The 23,349-nt window shown below is 38.1% G+C and overlaps 1 protein-coding gene across 1 annotated transcript in view; it reads left to right on the top strand.

Moving 5' to 3' along the window:
• LOC149068969 (uncharacterized) overlaps window positions 1-23,349 on the top strand; it is a 43,231-nt gene that overhangs the window by 4,924 nt on the left and 14,958 nt on the right. Inside the window, exon 2 of the mRNA XM_089251140.1 lies at window positions 15,570-15,695. Within this exon, the coding sequence (XP_089107266.1) occupies window positions 15,570-15,695 (126 nt within the window). The remainder of the gene's footprint in view (window positions 1-15,569; window positions 15,696-23,349) is intronic.

Raw genomic sequence — 23,349 nt, 5'->3', positions numbered from 1 at the left:
TCAGTTTTTATACAGTGAAACCCGTTTATACGACGTTTGGCTTCGGTCGCAATTGGCTACAATACATTTTATTCATTTATTCGACACAGAACCTCAATTATTAGTCGTTTTTGCTTCGACTCGAACTCTGAATCTTTTGAAAAAAATGTCATTTATATCTATCAAATGCGCACAATTTTTGTATGCAATGAAAACGTGTTGCTGAAACAGTTCTTCTTGCATATTGCCACCGCAAAAGTAATAAATTTTAGGGTGATTGCTGACGTGTCTACGAAAATAGCCACTGAGAGAGCCATTTACAGTGGACACTTAAGTGATTTGTTTATTGCTTGTTGCTGCGAATACGCAGACCCAAAGAAACGGATTTCAATTGTTTTGACGGCCATATGTTCTTTCAGATTTTTTTTTTCTCCCAGTGTTTCCAGTGATATATATATCTGTGGCGCGGCGTCCACCGCGGGATGGCGTTGTCCGCGAATAGGAAAAAGGGCGCGCCTGCGAGATAGAGGAACTGGACTCGCGTTTGCCGATCAAACCAGACAATCACACGGTCCGCTCATATCGATGTAATACGTTCTTGTAGATTCCGTTGCGCTAGTTATATAATAAATGTTTAATTATGTTTGAATTGTAAAGGAAGTATTGCCTCATTCCATTTAAAACATATCACCAGAGGATAAGAAAGTCCCCGCATACGCACACGCGCGCTCACAAACTGTAAGCATTTACAGCATAGTTTCCCAATGTTTTTTTGTCCCATCGCCCCCAACGCAATCTAACCCATAAGATCCTATTTTATACCTGTAGCTTCTACCGCCCTCCTGGAACTTTCCATCGCCCTTTGCCCCCAAGGGGACGTTAACGCCCACGTTGGGAATCACTGATTTAGAGGACACAGGTCTGCTAATAAGATATATATATACGGTACACATACACACAGTAAGTTCTTTTTCGATCATTTCCTGTAGAATTATTTTTTCGTTGTGGTGCTTTGCTTGCTGCCCGTGTCAAATCCGACGTTCGTAATGTCGAGAAAACGAAACGCGGTAAGAAGAAAAATTGTGGAAGAATTCGATAAGAATTTTAAATTAATGATGAGAGTTCATCTTGCAAAACAGTTGAATATTCCTGTGTCAACTTTGAAAACGATTATAAAGCAGAGATACAAAATCAAAAACTGCTGGTTGCAAATCATCAACTGCTATAAAAATGAGTTCAAGATGGGAGATTTCCCCCAGTCGAGAATATTTTGTTGCAATTTTTTACCCAATGTCGTGTCCCAAACATAATGTTCCGCTAAAATTTATTTCAACAAGTGATTTGAAATTGCGATTTGAATTTTTTCCCTCCAAATAAAAATGTAATGATTTTTTTTTTCATAACAGAATTAGAGATGAAATTCACCACATTGAATTTTGCATTATTTTGCACGTCTGTGGGAGGGGGGGGGGGAAGGGGAGTTATTCGACTTACACATTTATACGACGTTTTGACTCGGCTTCTGGAACATCATATGAACGAGGTTCCACTGCATTTCCCTCAATTATTACTTAACGCTGCAACAGTTGAATCTATCAATCACTCATTTTTCATTTCCTATTTTAATTTTAGGATCAGTCATTGAATTTTTATTCCTTTCGGACATTATTTGTGGAACACCCTGTATGAAGGACCTAGAGAAATTAAGTTTGATCTCACTCATTCGATCTTTTCATGTAGTTAGGGTCGCCCTTATCGGACGCGGGGCCCCTGCGCAAATTAATAGCGGTTCCAGAGACGTCTTAACAATTTTAAGGCCTCTTAACCGGCATCATAAAATCAGGGGGGGGGGGGGAGAATCGGCATCTAAATATTCATACATTATTACAGAAACACTGGAAAATATCCATACAGAAAATATAGACATAATTTAATGTAAATTAACACAAAAATTTCGAATTGAAGAAAGAAACGATTCCGAAATATGAAGAAAAACTTAAGACCAATGAAAAAAAAACTGTCAATGAAGTTATTAATTTTTTTCAATCAAAATTTAGGATTGGTGAATTGAAAATAAGAAAAGTGATTGACAGAAATAATCCCACCACCAATGAAAATTCAGAATATGTGAAAAAAACAATTCCAGAATTGACAAAAATTGAGATTTAATAAAAGAAATAATTCCAGAAATTAATAAAAGGAAAAAGCTCCAGAACTTTATAAAAGGAAAAAGCTCCAGAACTTTATAAAAGGAAAAAGCTCCAGAACTTTATAAAAGGAAAAAGCTCCAGAACTTTATAAAAGAAATAATTCCAGGAATGAACAAGAGAAATAATTCCAGGAATGAACAAGAGAAATAATTCCAGGAATGAACAAGAGAAATAATTCCAGGAATGAACAAGAGAAATAATTCCAGGAATGAACAAGAGAAATAATTCCAGGAATGAACAAGAGAAATAATTAAAGGAATGAACAAAAAATAATTCCTGAATTAATGAAATACAATGTCAGAACTGATGAAAGAAATGATATTCCACCACCACACCAATGAAAATTCAGAATATGTGAAAAAAAAAAATTTCAGAATTGACAAAAATTGAGATTTAATAAGAGAAATAATTCCAGAAATTAATAAAAGTAAAAGTTCCAGAAATAAATAAAAGGAAAAAGTTTCAGAAATTAATAAAAAGGAAAAGTTCCAGAAATTAGAAAAATAAATAATTCCAGAAATTATTAAAAGAAATAATTCCAGAAATTATCAAAAGAAATAATTACAGAAATTATTAAAAGTAATAATTCCAGGAATGAACCAAAAATAAATCCCTAGTAAATGAAATGCAATACCAGAACTAATGACATACAATACCAGAACTAATGAAATACAATACCAGAACTAATGAAATACAATACCAGAACTAATGAAATACAATACCAGAACTAATGAAATACAATACCAGAACTAATGAAATACAATACCAGAACTAATGAAATACAATACCAGAACTAATGAAATACAATACCAGAACTAATGAAAGAACTGATATTCCAGCACTAAAAAAATGAAAATTGAGAATTTATGAAAAAATAATGGCAGAATTGTCGAAAGATCAGAAATTTCTGAAAAAAAAACCAGAATTCTATAGTTGAAGCTTAGACACCTACTATGAAAATATATTTGTGATATATATTTTTTTTCACTTCTGTTACCGTAAGTGCGTGGCCCGGTGCGACAGCACCTGCCGCACACCCCAAAGGGCGGCTCTGCATATGAAGTTAAATTTCATTTTTTATATCTCTCTCAAGTATTATTCGACACCGTCACAGTTGAGTCTTTTAATCACTCATTTTCAATTTCTACTTCAATTTTTAGGATAAGTCACTGAATTTTCATTCCTTTCGCCCACTCTTTGTGGAGTGTTCACCATCTATGAAGGATCTTGAAATTAAGTTTGAGCTCCAGATCTTTTCATAGATTTTTCGTGCGCCACTTCAATCGATCTTACGATGCGTGTTGCGACTGTCAAAATTCGAAGGAAATTTACTTCGGATGTGAAATGTTGTTTAATTAACTGACAAAAATTAACGGAAATTACATTCGCCCCCATTTGATCGTAACATGCTTTTAGAAAACGTCTTCATCAATTTCAATCCATACATTTTTCACGTAACACTCAAAAAATTTTCAAGATAAATATTTTTCTTACAGTCATTCTTAATAGCATTAGTGGTTCGGAAAAAAGAAATTTCTACCTAAAAGGTTCTAACTCAAGACAAAAGAATCCCATACGAGTATATTTCTTTGCAAAATTGATTATCGATTCTGCAAATCGTAAACGATTTTGTTGAAGAAAGGACTAAAAGTACTTTTAAATTTGGAAAATCGTTTCTACTGATAATATTATTTCGGCAGCTCTCAAAACTTATGATGTTGACAAGAAATATTTCTTAATTCACTATTTTCCAAATTATAGAGTCCTAAAAACGTAGTTTTTCGTTATTTAGTTGTTCTGGGAAGTTCTAAGTATTTTTGTTTTTTTGTTATTTACTTAACAAATGAAAATATTTCGAGATTTTATTTTTTTGAAGTATCTACCATTTTCGTCCTTTCCATAACTGTGTGGAATCTATCTTTCATTCAGTTTCGGTTATCAGCCCATGTATAATCGAAGCGGTTTTAGCCAGAAAATTGAGTCAAATGGCTTTCGACAACATCTACATCAATGAATGATTTGAAGAACTTTGGGAGAAATTTGAAGAAATTGCAAAGAATTATGAAACTTTTGAGCGCATTTTGAAAAAATTTGAATTTTGAAAAAAAAATTGAAGAATTTCGAAAGAAGTTTCAAAGGGGTTTGAAAGAAATTTGAAGAATTTCGAAAGAGACTTTTTGGAAGATTCTGAAAAAATGTGAAAGAATGTTCTAAGTAATTTGTAATTTCGAAATTTTTTAAACAGTTTTGAAAGAACTTTGGAAGAATTTTGAGAAAATTTTGAATGAAATTTAAGAGTTTTGGAAAACATAAAAAAAACTGAAGAATTTTCAAGAATTTAAAAAGAAATAAAGATCTTTTAAAAACTAGTGAAAAAAAAAATAGAATTTTGAAAGATTTTTGAAAGAATTTTGAAGAAGGGTGAAACAATGTGGGTAATGTTGTCAAACGTCTGAGCTAATCTCGGGCTTTTCGAACTTCGAGGAGCAACTGTCAGACGATCTTCACTTCGTAAATTCCTGCCGATTGAATCAGGATATTCGAGAATTACATTATTATAAATCGGGAGCTTTTAACTTTTTGTCTTCCGTGGACCCTTTGGATGATAAAACGAGTGCCGTGACCCCTTTATCCAATAAAATGAAGGCATCGAATCCCTTCAAAGAATAGTATTCGAGTATAGAGGGTGTCCAGCAAGTGCTAATGCGGCCTTTATGTCATCAACCATCCGTCGTAGAGGTGATTCCAATTTAAAAAATACTCAACAGCCGTTAAAAAATTACCCTGTACCAGTTTTGAGAGTGGAAATACAGTGTGTCCCAAAAAAAAAAATCTAAATTTTCATATTTTCATACGGTTCCTCTGTTCTCTAACTTCCAATTAGAAAGTCGTTGCCGTCTCTCCTGAGGGGGAAAAATTCTAAGCACAATATTCGCTGAGATATTCGAATTCAAAAATCTGAGAAAGGTTTTGAAAGAACATCAAAACCTAAGAGGCAATACTCCTTTCCCTCATTTATGCTGTCCTTTTCCAACTTTTCCCCGATATTTGAATTCGAATATCTCAGCCAGTATTGCACTTAGAAACATGAAGTTTTTTTCTGATGTCCTCAGGAAATACAGGGCAACAACCTAATTGGAAGTTAGAAGACAAGGGGACCGTATAAAAATCTAGATTTTTTTTATTTTGAGTGAGACACACTGTATTCTCACTCTGAAAACTAACAGGGTAATTTTTGAACGCCCCAATTCGGCACACGCAACCTTCAATTCAAGGAAAGAGGGTTCGTTGTCTTTGTAGTCTAGTGCGCTCTACCGGCAAGTGAAAGGACGTGGGTTCGATTCTCCGCAACGGCAGGTGAATTTTTCTTTCCTGGATTCATCAGCCAGCTGTCCTAACCTTCGTGAAGTACTTATTGGTGAAGTTGTTTCACCTCAGCCCCGAATCGTCGGCTGAAGATTTACGATCGTTTCGCGCATAGAAGAGATTTGAAGAAAGGTTCACGGAACCCATCACTCCCACAGAACTGGTTTCCAGCGTCCCCTATCGACAAGAAATTTGAACTTATTTTTCCTCTGCACCAGAAAAGGTCCCCCCCCCCCACCTCTCTTTGTGAGAAAAACCACTTTTTCAAACCAATTCACCCTCTCTTGTCTAATGGACGACGTTCTCTTAGTTTCTATGCAACGGGACTGATCCGAGTCTTGCGAAGACACGCAACAGCGCGCGATTGTTTATCGCTTCAAGTCGCTTCCAGTTGACGACCGGCCATGCAATACGTACGAGCTTCACTTTCTCCAAGAAATTCATAGAAGGCCATGCAAATCCCCCTTGAAAGCTTGTGTTTCGACAGTACAGTATAATCCTAAACATTTCAATTTAAAAGAATTTCTATTGATTAGGTAAACAAAACATCTTTTGGTAAACAAAAATTTTTCCCAGAAGTAAAAAGCATAATAAATTACTTCAAAGAGCCTTCGATTTTATTTCAAAATCAAGCTGATCATGTTAGGGCTCGGCTAATAAATCACGTACTTTCCCGTTTTGGGGAAAATCCTCCATTTCTTATCTAAAAGAAAAAGGAAAGTAAACAATTATTTAAAAAAATACGTTCCAATAAACGTAAAAGATAACAATTACGCAAAAAACATACAATATTGTAAATAAAGGTAATTTTTTTTGCATTCAATGTACTATTATATACCCTTTTCTTACCCCGGATTTCTTGTGTTATTAGGGTATAGAGATCGTATAGCAAGATATTGCATTCGTTGTTGAAATCTATTCCCTTTTGAGAATTTCCCCCTCAGAATCCTTTCCATTTTTTTGGGGAAAAAACGTAGAAAAAGGGAAATGGAATCCATTACAATAAAAAAAAAATAAAATTTGACGATAGACGAATTTTTTTTTGAAATCGGGACATGTTTATATTTTTCGGGCGTTTTCTCTTGATGTCGAACACAACATGTAAAGAGATGCAATGTTTTTCTCCATGTTTATTCTATTATTTTTGTTCCATGTTTGTGTTATTCAAACATGCATTTGCATTTTTTTCTTGTTTTGTTTACTGAGGTGAAAACAACTGTGTTTGCAAGAAAAAGGGATGCATTTCGATGGTGGATTCGGATTTACAAAATTTTTTTGCCTTTTTACATGAAATTGTTCTTGAAGTCTCGTATGGAAATGAGCTGCCCTTACGGAATTTCTGTTTGCGTGCATGAATTTTGTATGATGTTAAATTTTAAGGTATGAGAGTTTATAAAGGTTTCTCTTGAATGTGAATTGAGAAGTGCATGTTGAGAAGTGTCGAGACGCGAACTCACAGTTTGACTTTCCTAATCTGTGGGAGATTTTTCTTTTTGGGAAGACGTATGTGAGAGCTACTACTACCGCTACTGAACCGGTTTACGAAAATTATGCCTCTGGTACAGTACGCCCCCGGTACATTTCACCCTTGGCACGTTTTGCCGGCGGTACATTCACGACCACCTAGATAGTTATATAGGAGGTCGTGGTACATTGCGCCCTCTGCACGTTTTGCCGGCGGTACATTTCGCTCTTGGCACGTTTCGTCCCCGGTACATTTATTTTGTCGGAAATTTCGTCCCCGGAGTACATTTTGTGACCTTGGAAATTTCGTCCCCGGAGTACATTTTGTGACCTTGGAAATTTCACCCCCGGAGTACATTTTGACCTCGTTAATTTTGCCCCCGGCACGTTTCGTCCCCGGAAATTTCACCTCCACATCTCACCACTGGCACGTTTCGTTCCTGGTAATTTCGTTCTGACATTCCGCCCCCTTAAATTTCTTCATCGTTTATGACATTTCGCCCCCGGAAATTTCTTCATCGATATTGAGTGAGTGACTGCATGAGTTAATAAGTCAGCGGGTGAGTGGCAGCACGATTGAGCGACAGTATGTGCCTGTATGAGAGATCAATTGAGTGTGGTCACTCATACGGTCACCAACTCGATTACTCATACGGTTGCTTTCTTGGTCACTCATAAGGTCACTAACTTGATCACGGAAACTGTCACTCATACGGTTATTCACTTGGTCACTCATATGGTCACTAACTTGATCGTTAATGCGGTCACTTATACTGTCAGGCACTTGGTCACTAATAAAATCACCACTCGATCATTTATATTTTATATGGTCAGTCATTCAACCATACAGTCACCACATTTGCTCATATGGTTACTCATACGGTTACTAACTTGGTCACTCATACGATCACTCACTTGGTCACTCATATGATCACTCACTTGGTCACTCATATGGTCATTTCTCTACTCATAGTCACTCTCACACTCCCTTGCTTACTCATACAGTCGCTCGCACCCTCCCTTGGTCCCTCATACAGTCACTCGCGCCCTCCCTTGGTTCCTCATACAGCCACTCGCGCCCTCCCTTGGTTCCTCATACAGTCAATCGCTCATTAATACAGCCACTCACCCACTATACATGTGGCTGACTGTATGAGTGACTTACTTGGTCACTCATACAGTCAGGGCAGGCGAAATGTCTGGATCCCCCTACTAAACCATACATGCACCTCGTCCACATTTCTCTGCAGAATTTCTAACGAATTGGTACATGTTGAAATGTGCGTGGCGTGTACATGTTGTGAACATAACGAGACGTTCATTTCTAGGTAATTCTTGTTGCACTGCTGCCATCTATTTTCCGGGCTACGAGTGAAGTGTAATGATTGAATATTTGTATCGTTGGGGCATGTTGCTCTCTGTGGCGCATAAGCTGCAACTAAATGCTTGGTCAGCCGGGGCAACCGCGCATGTTGACGCCCCCTTGTAATGTTGAATTAGAGGTTTCAAAATGGAATTTGCGCCCCCTCGGGCCTAGCGCCCGGGGCACGAGACCCGCCTGCCCCCCCCCCTCCCTCCCTAGTTGCGGCCCTGGCTGTTGTTTCCCAAGAGCTTCGTGGAACACGGAGCCCCTCTTATGTCCTCCAACTGGTTTAAAATGCCTGCCTACCATTATGCGCACGCGTGAAAACGGCACTACCCCCCTCAAAACCAGTTTTTCTCAAAATGGCTCAACGAGCTGGCAATGTTGATTTGTGGTTGTCTAGTACTTTGAAGTTCGCCGTGTGATGAGAGTCCAGCAATATCAGTGATGGTAACTCATGGGAAATTTCCCATATTCGTGGGAAACATTGGCCAAAATTGGTCCATATGGGAAATGTCTTGGCGTTTGTGGGAAATTTTGAGAGTTAATCAAACAAAAGAATTTTTGTTGAAAAATATATAAATGCAAAATAATGCTTTTCTGTTTTTTAAAATACTCAACTACATACTTCCACCGATAGATGGCAGCACAATTTTCGAAATGTGAGGGGGGGGGGAAATTTAGTCAAAAGGAAAATTTTCGAGGGAAATTTCGCTTGATGAGGTTACCATCCCTGAGCAGTATCGTGCTGCCACCCGGAGCGCAGAAATTCCGTAGAGAAATGCGTACGAGGTGCGTAGGTACGGTTAAGTAGTAGTAATTAGTCCTCGTATTAATTCTCCCATCGGCATCCTGGCTCCTTTTATCGTAGTGCCTCCAGCTACTAATGCGCAAAACAAGTCCGTGATAGATTGACATTTTTAGAGATACAAAACCATTTCAAAGGGCGCGACTGATAAGAGACGACCCTAGACAGACAAAGAACCGGAGGCCCATCCGACTAGGGTTCAGTGCCGTCTTAACGCATGGGACCCACCCAGGCACGGCCTGGGGGTCTCAAGAGAACATGGATCTCAGAAAATTGAGAAGTAGTTAATTTTTTCGAAAATTTGCCAAGTATTGCCTCAAAAAAATCACTCAGCCCGGGGGCCCATGATGCTCTTAAGACGGCCCTGCTAGGATTAAATATACTTATTTGGCTAGTCAGTGAGAACAAATGTTGTTTGCGAATCAGATGACAATGTTATGAAATCAAATCAAAGATAACCTAAAGCACTCGGGACGAAAACTCCGTGATTTTGCTGCAAGAAAGGCTCGAATTTAAATACTGTAGAGTTTGTCCCTTTATTTTCCCACTATTGAAAAATTTTCTAATCATTATCACAGCATATTTTGGTGAATCGAGTCATAATTAGTGATAATTTGGCATAAATTGATGTTTGGGGTGATTATCTTGGCGAAATTTGGTGATTTTTCTGTATTATATATTTCAGCATTTTTCTCAATATACAGTCAAACCTCGTTAATGAGTCGCTCTTGGGAGAGCAAAAATATGGCTTAGTAAGCGGAGTGACTCGTTAAACGAAGTAAGCCATAGCTGTGCCAATTCCTGCCCGAGGACAATTGGGACTTCCAAAAAGTGACCCAGTAAGCGGAGTGACGTGTTAACCGGATGACGCACTAACGAGGTTTGACTGTACTATGATCATCCTGGTCACATTTTAAATCTTTAACAAAGAAAACGCAGCCAAACTTGGTTACAGTGATCTCGGTTGTAACGACACCGCGGACTTCCCACCGCCACAAAAATTGTCGGTCTTGGTTCATTCCTACACAGCAGTGGTGTGTAGGAATCCGAAACTTTACACGTCACGGAGCACATTTCAGGAAAAAAAAATTTCTTGACAAACACACATAGGCTACATATATACTTTCAGATTTATATATAAGATACTTCAAAGTAATGAAACGTGTTTATTAACTCATCGTACGTGAAAGTCAGAGAAAATTCTCAGAGAAAAGAAAAAAAAAATCAACGCAGGTGCGTCTCTAGCTTTCACAAACGCTTCGTAGTTTCAGTAGTGGCCACCAGCTACCAGCTGTGGTAAAGAAGCGATATTTCAGCGCCCCCCCCCCCAACATCACCCTATTACCAAGTCAAGAGGGCAAAATATTTAGAGACGCAAAGGAGCCGCGGCCCATGGGCTAAATGACGTTTTGAACAATATATAAATTGAGGGGCTTCTGAATGCTTGGGGGCCGTTCAAGTATTACGTAAGCAAACTTTTAGCCATTTTTGACCCCTCACCCCCCCCGTCAGCAAAACGCTGACCCCCCCCCCCCCTTGTCAGCAAAATTTCGGCATCAGCTCTGCCCCTCTGAATCCTAACTCATATTTTCATAAAGGGCGGTTGATGACGTAAACATTATACAAACTCCCCCTCCCCCCCTGTCATCAAAAGTCAGCAAATCGGAATCCCCCCCCCCCATCGATGATGACGTAATACTTGAACGGCCCCCTTGCAGGAAGTGGTTGGGGGGATGCAAAAGTGCATTGATGCTCGTAGGGTGAAATACTTGAAAAAAAGTGAAATTTCTCTTAATACATACACAAAAAATCGAAAGAGAAGAAATTAAATGCAGCCTGTGTGTGTATTCAGAGGAGCAGCCCAACAAGTGTTTCTATGTAAATAAATTGATTTCGTATTTGCGCTGTGCTTCATTCGAACGTTATCGAGGTTTAAAAAAAAAGTTCCACATTCAAGGACCAAAAATTCTTCGGCGTAGCACAGTTTGTGAATCACTGCCTTTATGATGTAAATCAGGGTTGTACAACCTTTTTCAGTCCGCGGGCCAGATATTTACATGTATGGAGTGCAGTGCTGTCTTAAGAGCATCATGGGCCCCCGGGCCAAGTGGTTTTTCTGAGGCCCTACCTTGTAAATTCTAAAAAAATTCAACCTGATTTCAGTTTTGTGACGCCCTCTTCTCTTGAGGGCCCCGGGCCGTACCCGAGTGGGCCCCATGCGTTAAGACGGCGCTGATGGAGTGACCATATGATCTGTAATTTCGCGGGACATCCCGTCGTCTCAACTTTTTCATAAAATGCACCATTTTCTTCCCTTATTGTCAACAAGGCTTATTTTAAGTTTTGATAAAAATAATTTATATTATTTTCGTGACATAAATTAATGCCTTTGACAATTGTTTTGGCTTTGATTGGCAACTTTACTTGCCTTTGACAATTTTTTTGTGATAATTGGGTGATGTCCCGTATGGATACCGATTAGCCGTATTTTTACGAAGGGAATATTGTCAGCCTGGCTGTTTATCGTGTTATTTGTGTGTGCTGATACTTTTCTACCGGAAAACACTTCGCGGGCCGGGTGAAACCTCTTGGTGAGCCGCATTTGGCCAGCGGGCCGAATATTAAGTTGTGCACTTTTTATGTATTCTATTATTAAGTATTTATATTATATTATTAAGTATAATGTCCATGAAAACGCAATAGCCTCGGATCTAACGACATTTATTCGACGCATTTGAAAAAAGATTTATTACACGGTTCCCACATTCCCAAGCATGTTTATTGATATATAAAAAGTATATTTTTCTCTTTAGAATATACAATACAAATACAACGCCACAACAGGCAAATTGCCCAACGAGGTGGCTGACTTAAGAACATCACGGATCCCCGAGCCCTACCTACTACTGCTACACCACACATGCACCCCGCCCACAAACCCCCAACGAATCGGTACATACTTGAATGTGCGTGTACGTGTAGTGAAACCTGACGTGGTTTTCTTTTTTTTTTTGTTTTGTTTCTCTGTAATGCTTGTTATGTGTAGTGGTGCCATCTGCCGCCAGTTTTTCTAACTATGAGTGAAGTGTTATGATTGAATGATTTATCGTTGTAGGACTGTTGCTCTCTGTGGCGAGACTTTTTAACGGGGAGATCGGCTCGCATTTGCGCCTTGAAGTTGGGAACCACAGAAAACCAACTTCAGCCGACCACCACTGTGGGGTTCGAACCCGGATCCTCGCATCGCGAGTCCGTCACTATAACCACTATATGTCACACTTATTATAATGAAATAATTTTGGCATAGTATTTGATTGAATCCGATTAATTTTCTTCATTACTTATAAAAAAAAGCCTTGAAAACGCCAATTTCGGTCGTGACGACGAAATATCGAGGAATCTTCGTTGCCGTTTTAACCGAGTTTCGTTAAAAGAAATAAATAGTTTTTTATCATCCTTTAAATGAACACGATTTTGAAGAATCAAAAATTTTAATGGAAAAGATTTTTCTACGCGATTTCCCAAGTGTTTCGAAGCAACAAAGTTTCTGAGCAAGTTATAATAAATGACCTGAATCGGATGACATTTAATTAATATCAGTATCAAAAACTTGTTTCGATACGATTCACGTATAATTTAATCCTTTTTGAATCCTGACAGATATAATTATTCATTTGCATAATAATCATTCGATGTTTTCCTCCCCCCCTTTTTTTTATGGGGAAACTAATTAATAATTTTAATTAGGATCTTACACACGCACACACCTTGCATCAGACACATGTTGTGTCTATTCTCGCATGTAAACTTCAATTTAACGTTATGACGGATGAATTCAAAGAGTAAAAAAGAAATAATAAAAATTGATAACGCATCATTGCAATGATTGAGATTTATGTTCTTTGTGCTTCTTTGTTGTTTTCTTTAATTTGTACACCGTGGAGTCGCATTGATGTGATCGCCAGCGTATATCAAGGGGAAACGAGAAAATCGCCAGTTGTCGCCAAAAATGATGCTAAGAGTGAGCAGAGTTTCCAATTGTTGCTAATAACGACCCCGAAAAATCGCCAATCGGGGGGGAAATGAATCATTTCTGCAAATCGTTTTTGATTAAAACGCGAGGACCCAACACACCACCTATAGAAAGGACACCTGTTCTATAGGTGGTGTTGGAGGACCACGGTTCAAACCTCATCGGTGCCATAGTGGTGATCGGCCGAAATTGGTTTCCCTGTGGATTCCCAACTTCGGGATGCGAATGTGAGCCGATCTCCCCGTTAAAAAATCTACCCACAGGAGGCAACAGGCCCACACAACTGTACAAATCTTCAATCATTACACTTGACATAACAAGCATTACACATAAACAGTGAGTTGTTTTCGGTAAATTTTTCATAAATCAAGTATAGGGGTCGTTCAAGTATTACATAAGCAAATTTTTAGCCATTTTGACCCCCCTTGTCAGCAAAATTTCGTCATCAGCTCTGCCCCTCTGAATCCTAACGCATATTGGTGGGATCGAAGACGTACACGAGGGGGGTGGGAGAATAGGGGCTCGTGCCCCCCCCCCCCCTACAATCAACAATTTATTTTTTAATGCAAAAATATATTTTTAATTGAAATTTCGGAATAAAATACCTTTATACTTTATGTTATTATAATCAATTTCTGTTAATTTCAATGTTATTTGAAGGCTATGAACTCAAAATTTATCTTTAATAAATTCATTGCGACCCACCCTCTAAACCATATAATGATAAATCGCATAAAGGCCTTTGGCCCACGGACAAAATATGGCAGTGGGGATTATCTGATGCGGCCTGCCCTCCTCAAACCTAATTTTGTAAAAACGTACTAAGCGGCACATTTACAGATCGCTTAAGTGTCTCGTGGTACAGGTCCAGAGCATTTAAGCGGCCCGTGGCACATTTTCAGATCACTTAAATGACCCGGGACACAGTTCCAGAACACTTAAGTGATCCGTGACACATTTAGAGATTTCTTGAGTGACATGTGACGTAGTTTAGATCACTTTAGTGGCCACCAGTGCGGTTCTGCATCACTTGAGTTACCCGTGGCACATTGTCAGATAATTTAAGTGTTGCGCGGCACATAATTACGGATCACTTGAGTGATGCGTGGCACGGTTCCAGAGCACTTAAGCGGCCCGGGCACATTTCCAGATCCCTTGGATCTGCGAAACATTTAGAGATCACTATAGTGGCTCTGTAAGGCAGGGCCGTCTTAAGAGCATCATGTGGCCTCCGGGCCAAGTGATCTTTCTCAGGCCCTACCAGGCAAATTCTCGGAAATTTGAAATCTCATTTTTGTGAGGTCCCTTTTCTCTTGAGGCCTCCGGACCGTGCCCAGGCGGGCCCATGCCTTAAGACGGCGCTGCTGTAGGGCACTTATGTTACTTCAAGTGCCCAAAACTATCGAAAGGTTTTTCTCGGTGGGGCACCGAATTCATTAAGAATATTTCATATCTTCATAAAGGGTGGTTGATAACGTAAGCATCATCCAAACCCCCCCCCCCGGTCATCAAAAGTCTGCAAATCGGAAACCCCCTCCCCCCCCATCGATGCTGACGTAATAATTGAATGCCCCCCCCATATCTCATATAATTGTATTACTTAATATAAGTAATAAAAGTAATATTAATTTACATTCGAGTCGATAATACTTCGATACATCAGAAAATTTGTTAAAGCCAACTTCAGAGCTGAATAAAATTATAAAAAAAAATCAATTTCATGAAAATTAGCCCCGTATTTATGAGATAAATCTGTGTTAACGCCCTCTAACGGTCAATTAAAAAAACCCCCATTTCGGCGACACTTTCGATGCAAACTACATTCCCGCGCATTTGTTTATTCTTAGTTTCTGTGAATTTTTAATGTTCTCAGTTTCATAAAGATTGCCAAAATGAAAGATCGTCAAAATAATTCGCATATTATCTTTTCGGATTATTTTAATACAGCCAGCCCCGCTTAAACGGACAAAATCGAAGTTCCCCGCTTATTAACATGATAATATTTCAACGACTTTTCCCCGCTTATTCTCATTTTTAATGTCGGATTTATTCGAGAAGCTTTATTAATATTGATCGTTCATCAATTTTAAGTATACAAACTATACTAACGTTGTAAAATGGCAATTTAATTGTTCCCCCGTATAACAGGGTACCCCGCTTAAACGGATATTGTGTGCTGGAATCGTTGATATCCGATTTAACGGGGCTGACTGTTCACCTAATGTATACCGTATAAAAATTAGAGATCATCAAAATAATTCCTGTTTTATCTTTTTGGATTATTTTAGTATGTTCACTGGAGGAAAAGACTTGTTAATTATAAGACTTTTGTTTTTATGTGTACAGGACAAAGAGGAGCGGAATATCCGACCAGCGGTTAGCCGAACTAGAGACGTTACTGGCCCTCGCAGGGCTCAAGGATAACGCAAGGGGTCGTTCAGTGGCTTATGGGATCATCGATCCGATCAAACTGTAAGTCCTTTGTGTCATTACATTCCGATGTTTTATATGAATCCATTCTATGCATTATAACGTTTCTTTCGCTCGTTGTTGTGGTATCTTCCGTTACTCGTCACTGCACGAAAACATCACTGTTTACGGATTTTACGCGACGATGGGAATTGCACTGGTTGCAGAATATCAGTGACTGGCTGATAAGATAGGTTGTACGTGTGAAAGTGTTATTTTAGGGATTTTCTTCCATAAAAAGAAGCAAACACACTATGTCAATTTACGAATTATTTTATTTTATTGAAAAAAATTTATTTTCTCATCGCACCCCCCTTAAAACAAACCCACAGGGTTCTGTCTATATAATACACATAGTTTCTATTGCCTCTAACTTACGCAAACCCACTGGGTCTTACATAATAAACGTAGCTCCTATCTCCTCCCAACTTAAACAAACCCACAGGGTCATATATAATACCTACAGCTCCTATCGTCCCCCAATTTAAACAAACTCACAGGGTCCTATATATAATACACATAGCTTCTATCGCCCCTAACTTACACAAACCCACTGGGTCTTACATAAAGCTCCTATATAATAGCTCCTATCTCCTCCCAACTTAAAAAAAACCCACAGGGTCATATATAATACCTACAGCTTCTATCGTCCCCCAACTTAAACAAACCCACAAGGTCCTATATGACACTTATAGCTCCTATCGCCCCCAACATTAACAAACCCACAGGGTCTATATAATACCCATATAGTTCCTATCGCCCCCAACTTATAAAAACCATAGGGTCATATACAGTATAATACCCATAATACCCATAGTTTCTATCGCCTCCCAACTTAAACAAACCCACAGGGTCTTATTTAATAAACATAGCTTCTATCTTTCCCCAACTTAAACAAAGTCACAGGTTCATATATAATACCCATAGCTTCTATCGCCCCCCAGCTTAAACAAACCCACAGGGCTTTTGTTTCATTAAATCCACTTAAATCCACACAGGGTCCTATATAATACCCATAGCTTCCATCCCCCCCAATTCCATACCTTCTTCCCCCTCAGTGAGTGATATTGACCATTTTTTGGGACACTGATTTAGATTTTAATTTTCTGGATGATAACGCACACCCAAATAAAGTATCTCTGATGGAATTGATATGTTACGGTAAATGTGATAAATCGGTTATTATGCATAATCGTATAGGCAAGTTTTGTAAATTTATTCCTTTTTTTCACCGGTGATTATTCTTGATACCTAATCGTCGTTGGTAAATTTTATAAATACTCGAAAAATTATCACTTTTACGGTGATTATGCATAATTCCCTAATGTATTTGGTGAATTTGATAAATATTGAAAAAGAAACCCGCAAATGAGTCTAGTTCGTTTGAGATAAATATTGCCGGTCACCAATATGATGGACTCCCATTTAATGAATTTTTTGATGTAACAATCTCAAAACCGTGATTCCATGATTAAAAATTCGTAACTCAAAAAATTTGATAAATGGGAGATCGTTATATCGGGGTCAGAGATATTCGTCAAACAGGAGTTAATTTAATGGAGTTATTTTGGAGGTGCGTTCTAAAAAAATTCGTTAAATTTGAACTCATTATATTCGGTTCAGGCTGTGGCTCACTAGCACGGTGACCTAAATACAGTTGGTGCGGTAGCCCAGGTCGATAAGATACTCGCCTAAAGTACCAAAGGATGTTTAGAGGTGTCAGGAGTTCGATACCCGATTCGTCCTTGTCCGAAAACTTTCCTGACACAGGGGTACAACAAACACGGTGACAAGACCGCAGCAAAAAGTTGCTACCGCAGGGAGTTCCCCATCGAGAGGTTAGCGCACCAACCTCTCGATGAGTATCAAAAACAAGCCTGCCGTTCGGAATCGACAATAAATTGTAGGCCCCCCGCCGGTCTAATTAGCCCTCGTGTGCAGAAAATGACCGTGGTGCGACGAAAATGATCTAAGTGCAACATTCTCTGAGGTATCCGAATTCAAAAATCAGAGGGGAAAAACAGCATGGGACAAGGTATAAAAATTCAAATATTTTTTAAAAAGAACAACTTTGTTTCATGTGATTATAACAAAGCTTTGTGATGATGAAGAGAGAGGAAAGAAAACACAGAGAACTTGTTTGGATTTCTTCCCCTGGCGTTCGGACTCAATATTACGTACTTGACCGTAAAGTGGTTAAGGTATCCGACTACGTTCGAGGGCACTTTCCCATAAAATGGTACTGGATTGAACTTCAATAACAATTTTTGATGGAAAGTGTCCCGAAAATGGTGGAAACAATAATAAATTTTGGACTACGCCTATGCCATTTTCTGTGAAATTTTTGCTATGTCATTTTTATGTCAAATTTAAAGGACTGTTTGATATGCTGATAAGTTATACTCTAATCTGTAAATGTACTGTGTGGATTTTTTGAAATTTCATTTCACATATCGTGCATAAAACACTGTAATTAGACAAATATATGAGATAGATCTTAGATTTTGGTTCAAAACCTTGGCAATATATCACAGAATATCATATTAAAATTTCGCAGTGATACAATGAATAGATTTTTAGAAATCATGTTTGAAACTGAAGTAAAATGTGGTAAAAATATTATCATTCCATCGCTAAACGCGTTCAAAGCTTTTGTTCAAGGATTACTTGTACGTAAAAACGCAACACTAAAGTGAGCGTAACTTCGTTTCTGAGCGTCATATAAACAGAACGAGGCCCGTGGTTTGGAATCACAAAGAAATTGGCTTTCATAAAAAATAAAAATCAACATTTTCTTTCAAAACGACGTTTTCAACGCAGTCGGATACCTTAAGTGGCCGTACGCGTAATTGCAATCCCTACTTTCATAGTAACACAGGAAGCATCAGCACGCCGGTGATTGGTTACTGCGAGCAAAAAAGCTAGTAAGGCGTCACGAGAGGCGGAGTTTTGGGCGAAAATGAATTTCAAAGTTCATTAACGAAAAATGAAAGCATTTTTTTATTGAATCAGTAAATGACCGCTGGGCGCTCTTTTCGCGAGCCTTTAGTATTGTCTTCTCGATGCACGTGAACCGCATTTGGTTAAATCAGAGACAAAAATGAAAACATTTTTTAGTAAATCAGTAAATGACAGCAAATATAGGAAAAAAAATTTTGGATGGGTTTCAAACACACGTTTCACTACACGGGTTTCGTTCTACAACCATTACTCCAACGGGAATGTCGGATTCAAGCACAATTAAATGTACAGTATCTATTGTTAAACGTCGCGAGCAAAAATTTCACCATGAGTGACGTGATGGTTCATCACTCATTTCGGCCAATCACGATGCGCTAAATTTCTACAATGTGGCTAGAAATGTAGGGATTATTTATAAGCAGCCCATACTCTAAAAAAGGTTGGACCAACACCTCCTATATAGAGGTAGAAAGCCTCTGCACGCTGCTCGTGACGTCAGCAAGTCATTAGAATATTCAGATAAAAAAAATTCCACTGAACGTGCCATCGTTGTGCGGAAAAGAAATGATCTGGCTCAGAATTGGCCATTTCTATTCCCCACATCCAATCACCATGCGGTATTTGTGAGTCAACCAGGAAGATTCTACGCCAAAATAAGAAGAAACGAAATACGATGCTGTGGTTCAAAATGTGGCAAACTTGCCAGGAACTCCGAATGACGTTTATGGTAACCCGTGCGGAGGCCTTCTATGTCTATGAGGTTGCTTGTTAAATACTCTTCTTTCTCATTCAAAGTGTAAATACGTACTCCAATACATACTCCGGATGTAGTCGTTTTGAAAGAGTAGGAAAATGTAGGGTTTCCAATAAATTCGTAAGTAGTTTAAAAATTCATAAAAATCGACAGAGAATTGATACATTTTGAATGCGCGCGCGGTTCCCGAAAAAGTCATTCTCACGAAGGGGGATTTTTATATGGTACAGAAAAAAAATGTTTCAGATTTTTGTTGATAGAGGACGCTGCACGGAAACAAGTCTCTGAATTCCTTCACGGCACTTCTCTTTAACCATTTGCCTAATGTGTGTGTTTTTTTTAATTTTTTCATTCTATTCATTGGTGTAAAACCAGGAATAACAGGCATTTGTAGAAAATCATACTCAATTTTTTAGTTTAAAAATCTTGAAACTTTGATTCACTTTTATTACTTTTTTCTTTAATTAATTAAAAACAACCCTTATTTGAATTTTTTTGCATGGAATATAAATAATATACTTTTGTGGGATAGATTATGTAACTGAAGTAGATTATGTATCTAGGTATCATTACTATAAGCCGTAGAGATTGTGCAGATTTAGTCGAATTTTCACTTTTCGTTAACGCCTTCTAGGGGCAAAGATTACGGTACCCCGTGCTATGCTCGGGCAAGTCACTTTCGGGAAGAAGTCTGTCTCGGACATCCGGTTCTTTCCAGTCAGGCAAAAGGTTAATCTCAAAATTCCTTCACAGAACCTTTCTTTAATCTCTTCTGTGTCCGAAACGTTCCTAAATGTAAAAAATTTCGCCAACAGTGATAAGTGAAACATCTTTCAATGTCAACATCACAATGAAAAATTTAGTAAGCACCAGCAACAGGGATATTTATCTCTATCAACGAAAATTTAATTTTTGTTTTAAACTTATTTTTACAAAAAAAAAATACCCCCCCCCCTTCGTGAGAATAAACTACAAACTGCAATCAAATGCACCAATTCCTTCAATTTGTATGAATTTTTAAACTGTTTACGAATTTATGGGACACCCTGTGTTACTTGAAATAATATAATTTTTTTCAACATCGAGGTGAATCGAAGCAGAACTTTTGAAGTTGAATGTTAAATCTAATATCAAGTGCTTAACTATTGGAAAGCGATGTTGCAGACAAATTCAGCTCAAAGAATAAAAGCTGGAACTCTCTCAATATTTCGTTATTCGACCGATTCCCTTTTTTCGGGAAAGTGTTCGGCTTATAGAACTATGAATACTGTAACATCTCTCTTACTGCATCTCTTGGGGATTCGAACACCACCACACTTTCTCACGATCCTCGTGAGTGCATTAGGCTACTATGGTACATTTACAGCTGTGAATCCACTGTGTATTCCCGTTTTACTGGGTAGCTTTTTTCCATTGGATAGGGTGGTGGTGGTGGACTTTTTAGCATTTTGAACAAAAGATGTAGAATTTTTTGAAATAGTGAAGAATTCCCTTGCTGAGATTCGTCACTCGAGGCATCGTATATTCATGAGATAAACCCGGTGCATAGAAAAGTTGAGATTTCACTGGTCAAGAATCCAAAAAATAAATGTTATATTAAATATCTTTAGTAGAAAAAGGGGAATGAAATAGGAAGTTAGTTTTGTTTAGAAAGTGGAACGAATGGTTCTCTAAAATCTACCCATTTCTATGCGCTAATGTAAAACTGCTTCCCACTCATGCACTAAAATAAATCGGCTTCACTCCATAATGTGCAACTACTTCTTCTTCATCGCACACCAACTCCCGTTGCATCGCCATACAGCATTTTACTACCGATAAAGTTGGGTTAGAAATAAAAGCGCCATCTGTAGGTGGTCGCCTCAGGTTTGCTGCGGAAAAGAACTCGTTACCTATGCTCCTTCCCGAAGATCGAACACACGGACCTTGACAGCAACCTTCACGGTCGAAGACGAGCATCTTACCACCACGTAACTCGGTCCTTCCTCATCTAGGTTGCCAGATTTTCAATTCACAAAGTACAGTATTCACTATTGGCTGTATTTTATTAAGTCGGACGCGGGACATGAAGCCAGTAATTGCTAATTTGTTCCCTGTTATGAATAAAATTCGTAATCGAAGCAAACTAAACCTTTTCCAATTCATGGCAAAAATGTGCTGTATGGCTAGTTTGAGTAGAGCTGAGCAAGCGGGTAGTCGCTAATCCCTAAGGCTTCTGCAGGTAGAGAACTGTGTGTATGAACCCCCCCCCCCATTTTTTGTAGTTTTGCACCATAAATTCAGTGTAATTTTTTTTTCTCTGGGTAAAGGATGATATCAATAGGTTATATAGATGGGACTCACGTCGGTTAATATTGTAACGGACTCGTACCCAGGTTTAAGGGGTTCAACTAACACCAAAGCCTTTCTTTTTCATTTTTTGTGACGTTCTGTATTAAGATTTATATCGCACAATTTTTCTCTCATTTGAAATCAATCTGTAACGCTTAAAAAAATACGCGACGTTACATTTTCAAGTATGAAAGTCTAGCAACCCTGTCATCATTATAAACTCTGTCATTATGATTTTACTCGTTGTTAGCGTCGGAAAAAAGAAGCCACCAATTTACAATTAACCCGTTATAGAATCATAGCCGATTTACGATACGGGACTAGAATTTGACAGGACCGGACATCTTGAAACATAGTATCGAATCGTAAGGCAATGGATAAAATCACCTATTGGCAGTAAAAGTCTGTGTCTTGTTTAGTTCAGTGTTCTTCTCTAGATCGCTGCAATTACGTGTAAATGTTAGCGAACACCGACAAAAATAAATTGCAAACCGGTGAAAAACAAACTGGAGGAAAAATTTCCTTTCTCCTTGAGACATTATATTTCATACTTTTTTATATTTCGCTATTTATAAAGACGAGAAACAGCTTTAGGATAGGACCCCCTACTGTCACCTATTGAATAAAATCGAAACCATCTGCTATAATTCGAAAATTGAATTAGTTGTTGAGTTTCAACTAATGTGCAGAATAAAAATTAACAATATGTGGTATTAATCTGTAATTTATTTTTGTTAAATCTGTATACGGGTCTAAATCTTATGCGTCAAAATACCGGTTGCTATGTTTTCTTTTAATGTTTACAAAGTAATCCAGAGACAAAAATAAAAACCTATTAACCGGTATTTTAGCGCGTAAAATTTATACCGGTATGCAGCATAAAAACAATAATATAGTATTTTATTATAATACATTTTGTTTGTTTTCATGCTGCATATCGGTTTGAAACCAACAACTAAATGTATTTAGAAAATTATAAAAGTTGGTTTGATTTTTATTTGATAGGTGGCAGCAGAGACCCGATAATTTTTGTGATGTGGAAAATTTTTTCCGATATTTCTATGTAGAAAAATGAGGCATAAATATATTTTATACAAATTTTAGAATCAGTCACAGATTTTTTACCACTTTCGGACAGTTTATATGCTGTATAATAGGGCCATATATACAATAGATAAAATTTTTATGAAAAAAATATTTTCATGTTTTTATGTGAAAAAATTAAGTCTTTTCTCTCTCCTCTTCTTCCGATTGCATATGTCTATTCCGTTATCCATTAAGATATACTATTTCGATAGAAATGAGGTTTTCCGTTTTTCAGAAGAGCCCATTTGCAGTATATGATTTCATTTTGAGCCCAGTTGGAGTATATAAGAGCCCATGACCGCACAGGGCTGCTAAAACACCGTGAAAATACGGGGTGTTCTGTTAATGGACCGACAAACTCAGATGGTTGCTAGTAGACATCAAGAGGAACAAAAATTGCGATGGAAGATGGTGTCGCAACCCACGTTGAGAGGGTAAAAATCGCGAAAAACTCATGCAGATTTCGACGTCACGCTGGAACGACGACAAAAAAGTACAATAATAACTGCAAAAAGATTTATTTGA

Source organism: Pholcus phalangioides, unplaced genomic scaffold (genome assembly GCF_987345545.1).
Source record: "Pholcus phalangioides strain wild (caught in Gottingen) unplaced genomic scaffold, Ppha-v1.0 ptg000024l_1, whole genome shotgun sequence".
NCBI lineage: Eukaryota > Metazoa > Arthropoda > Arachnida > Araneae > Pholcidae > Pholcus > Pholcus phalangioides.
This window is presented reverse-complemented; position numbering and strand designations above follow the sequence as displayed.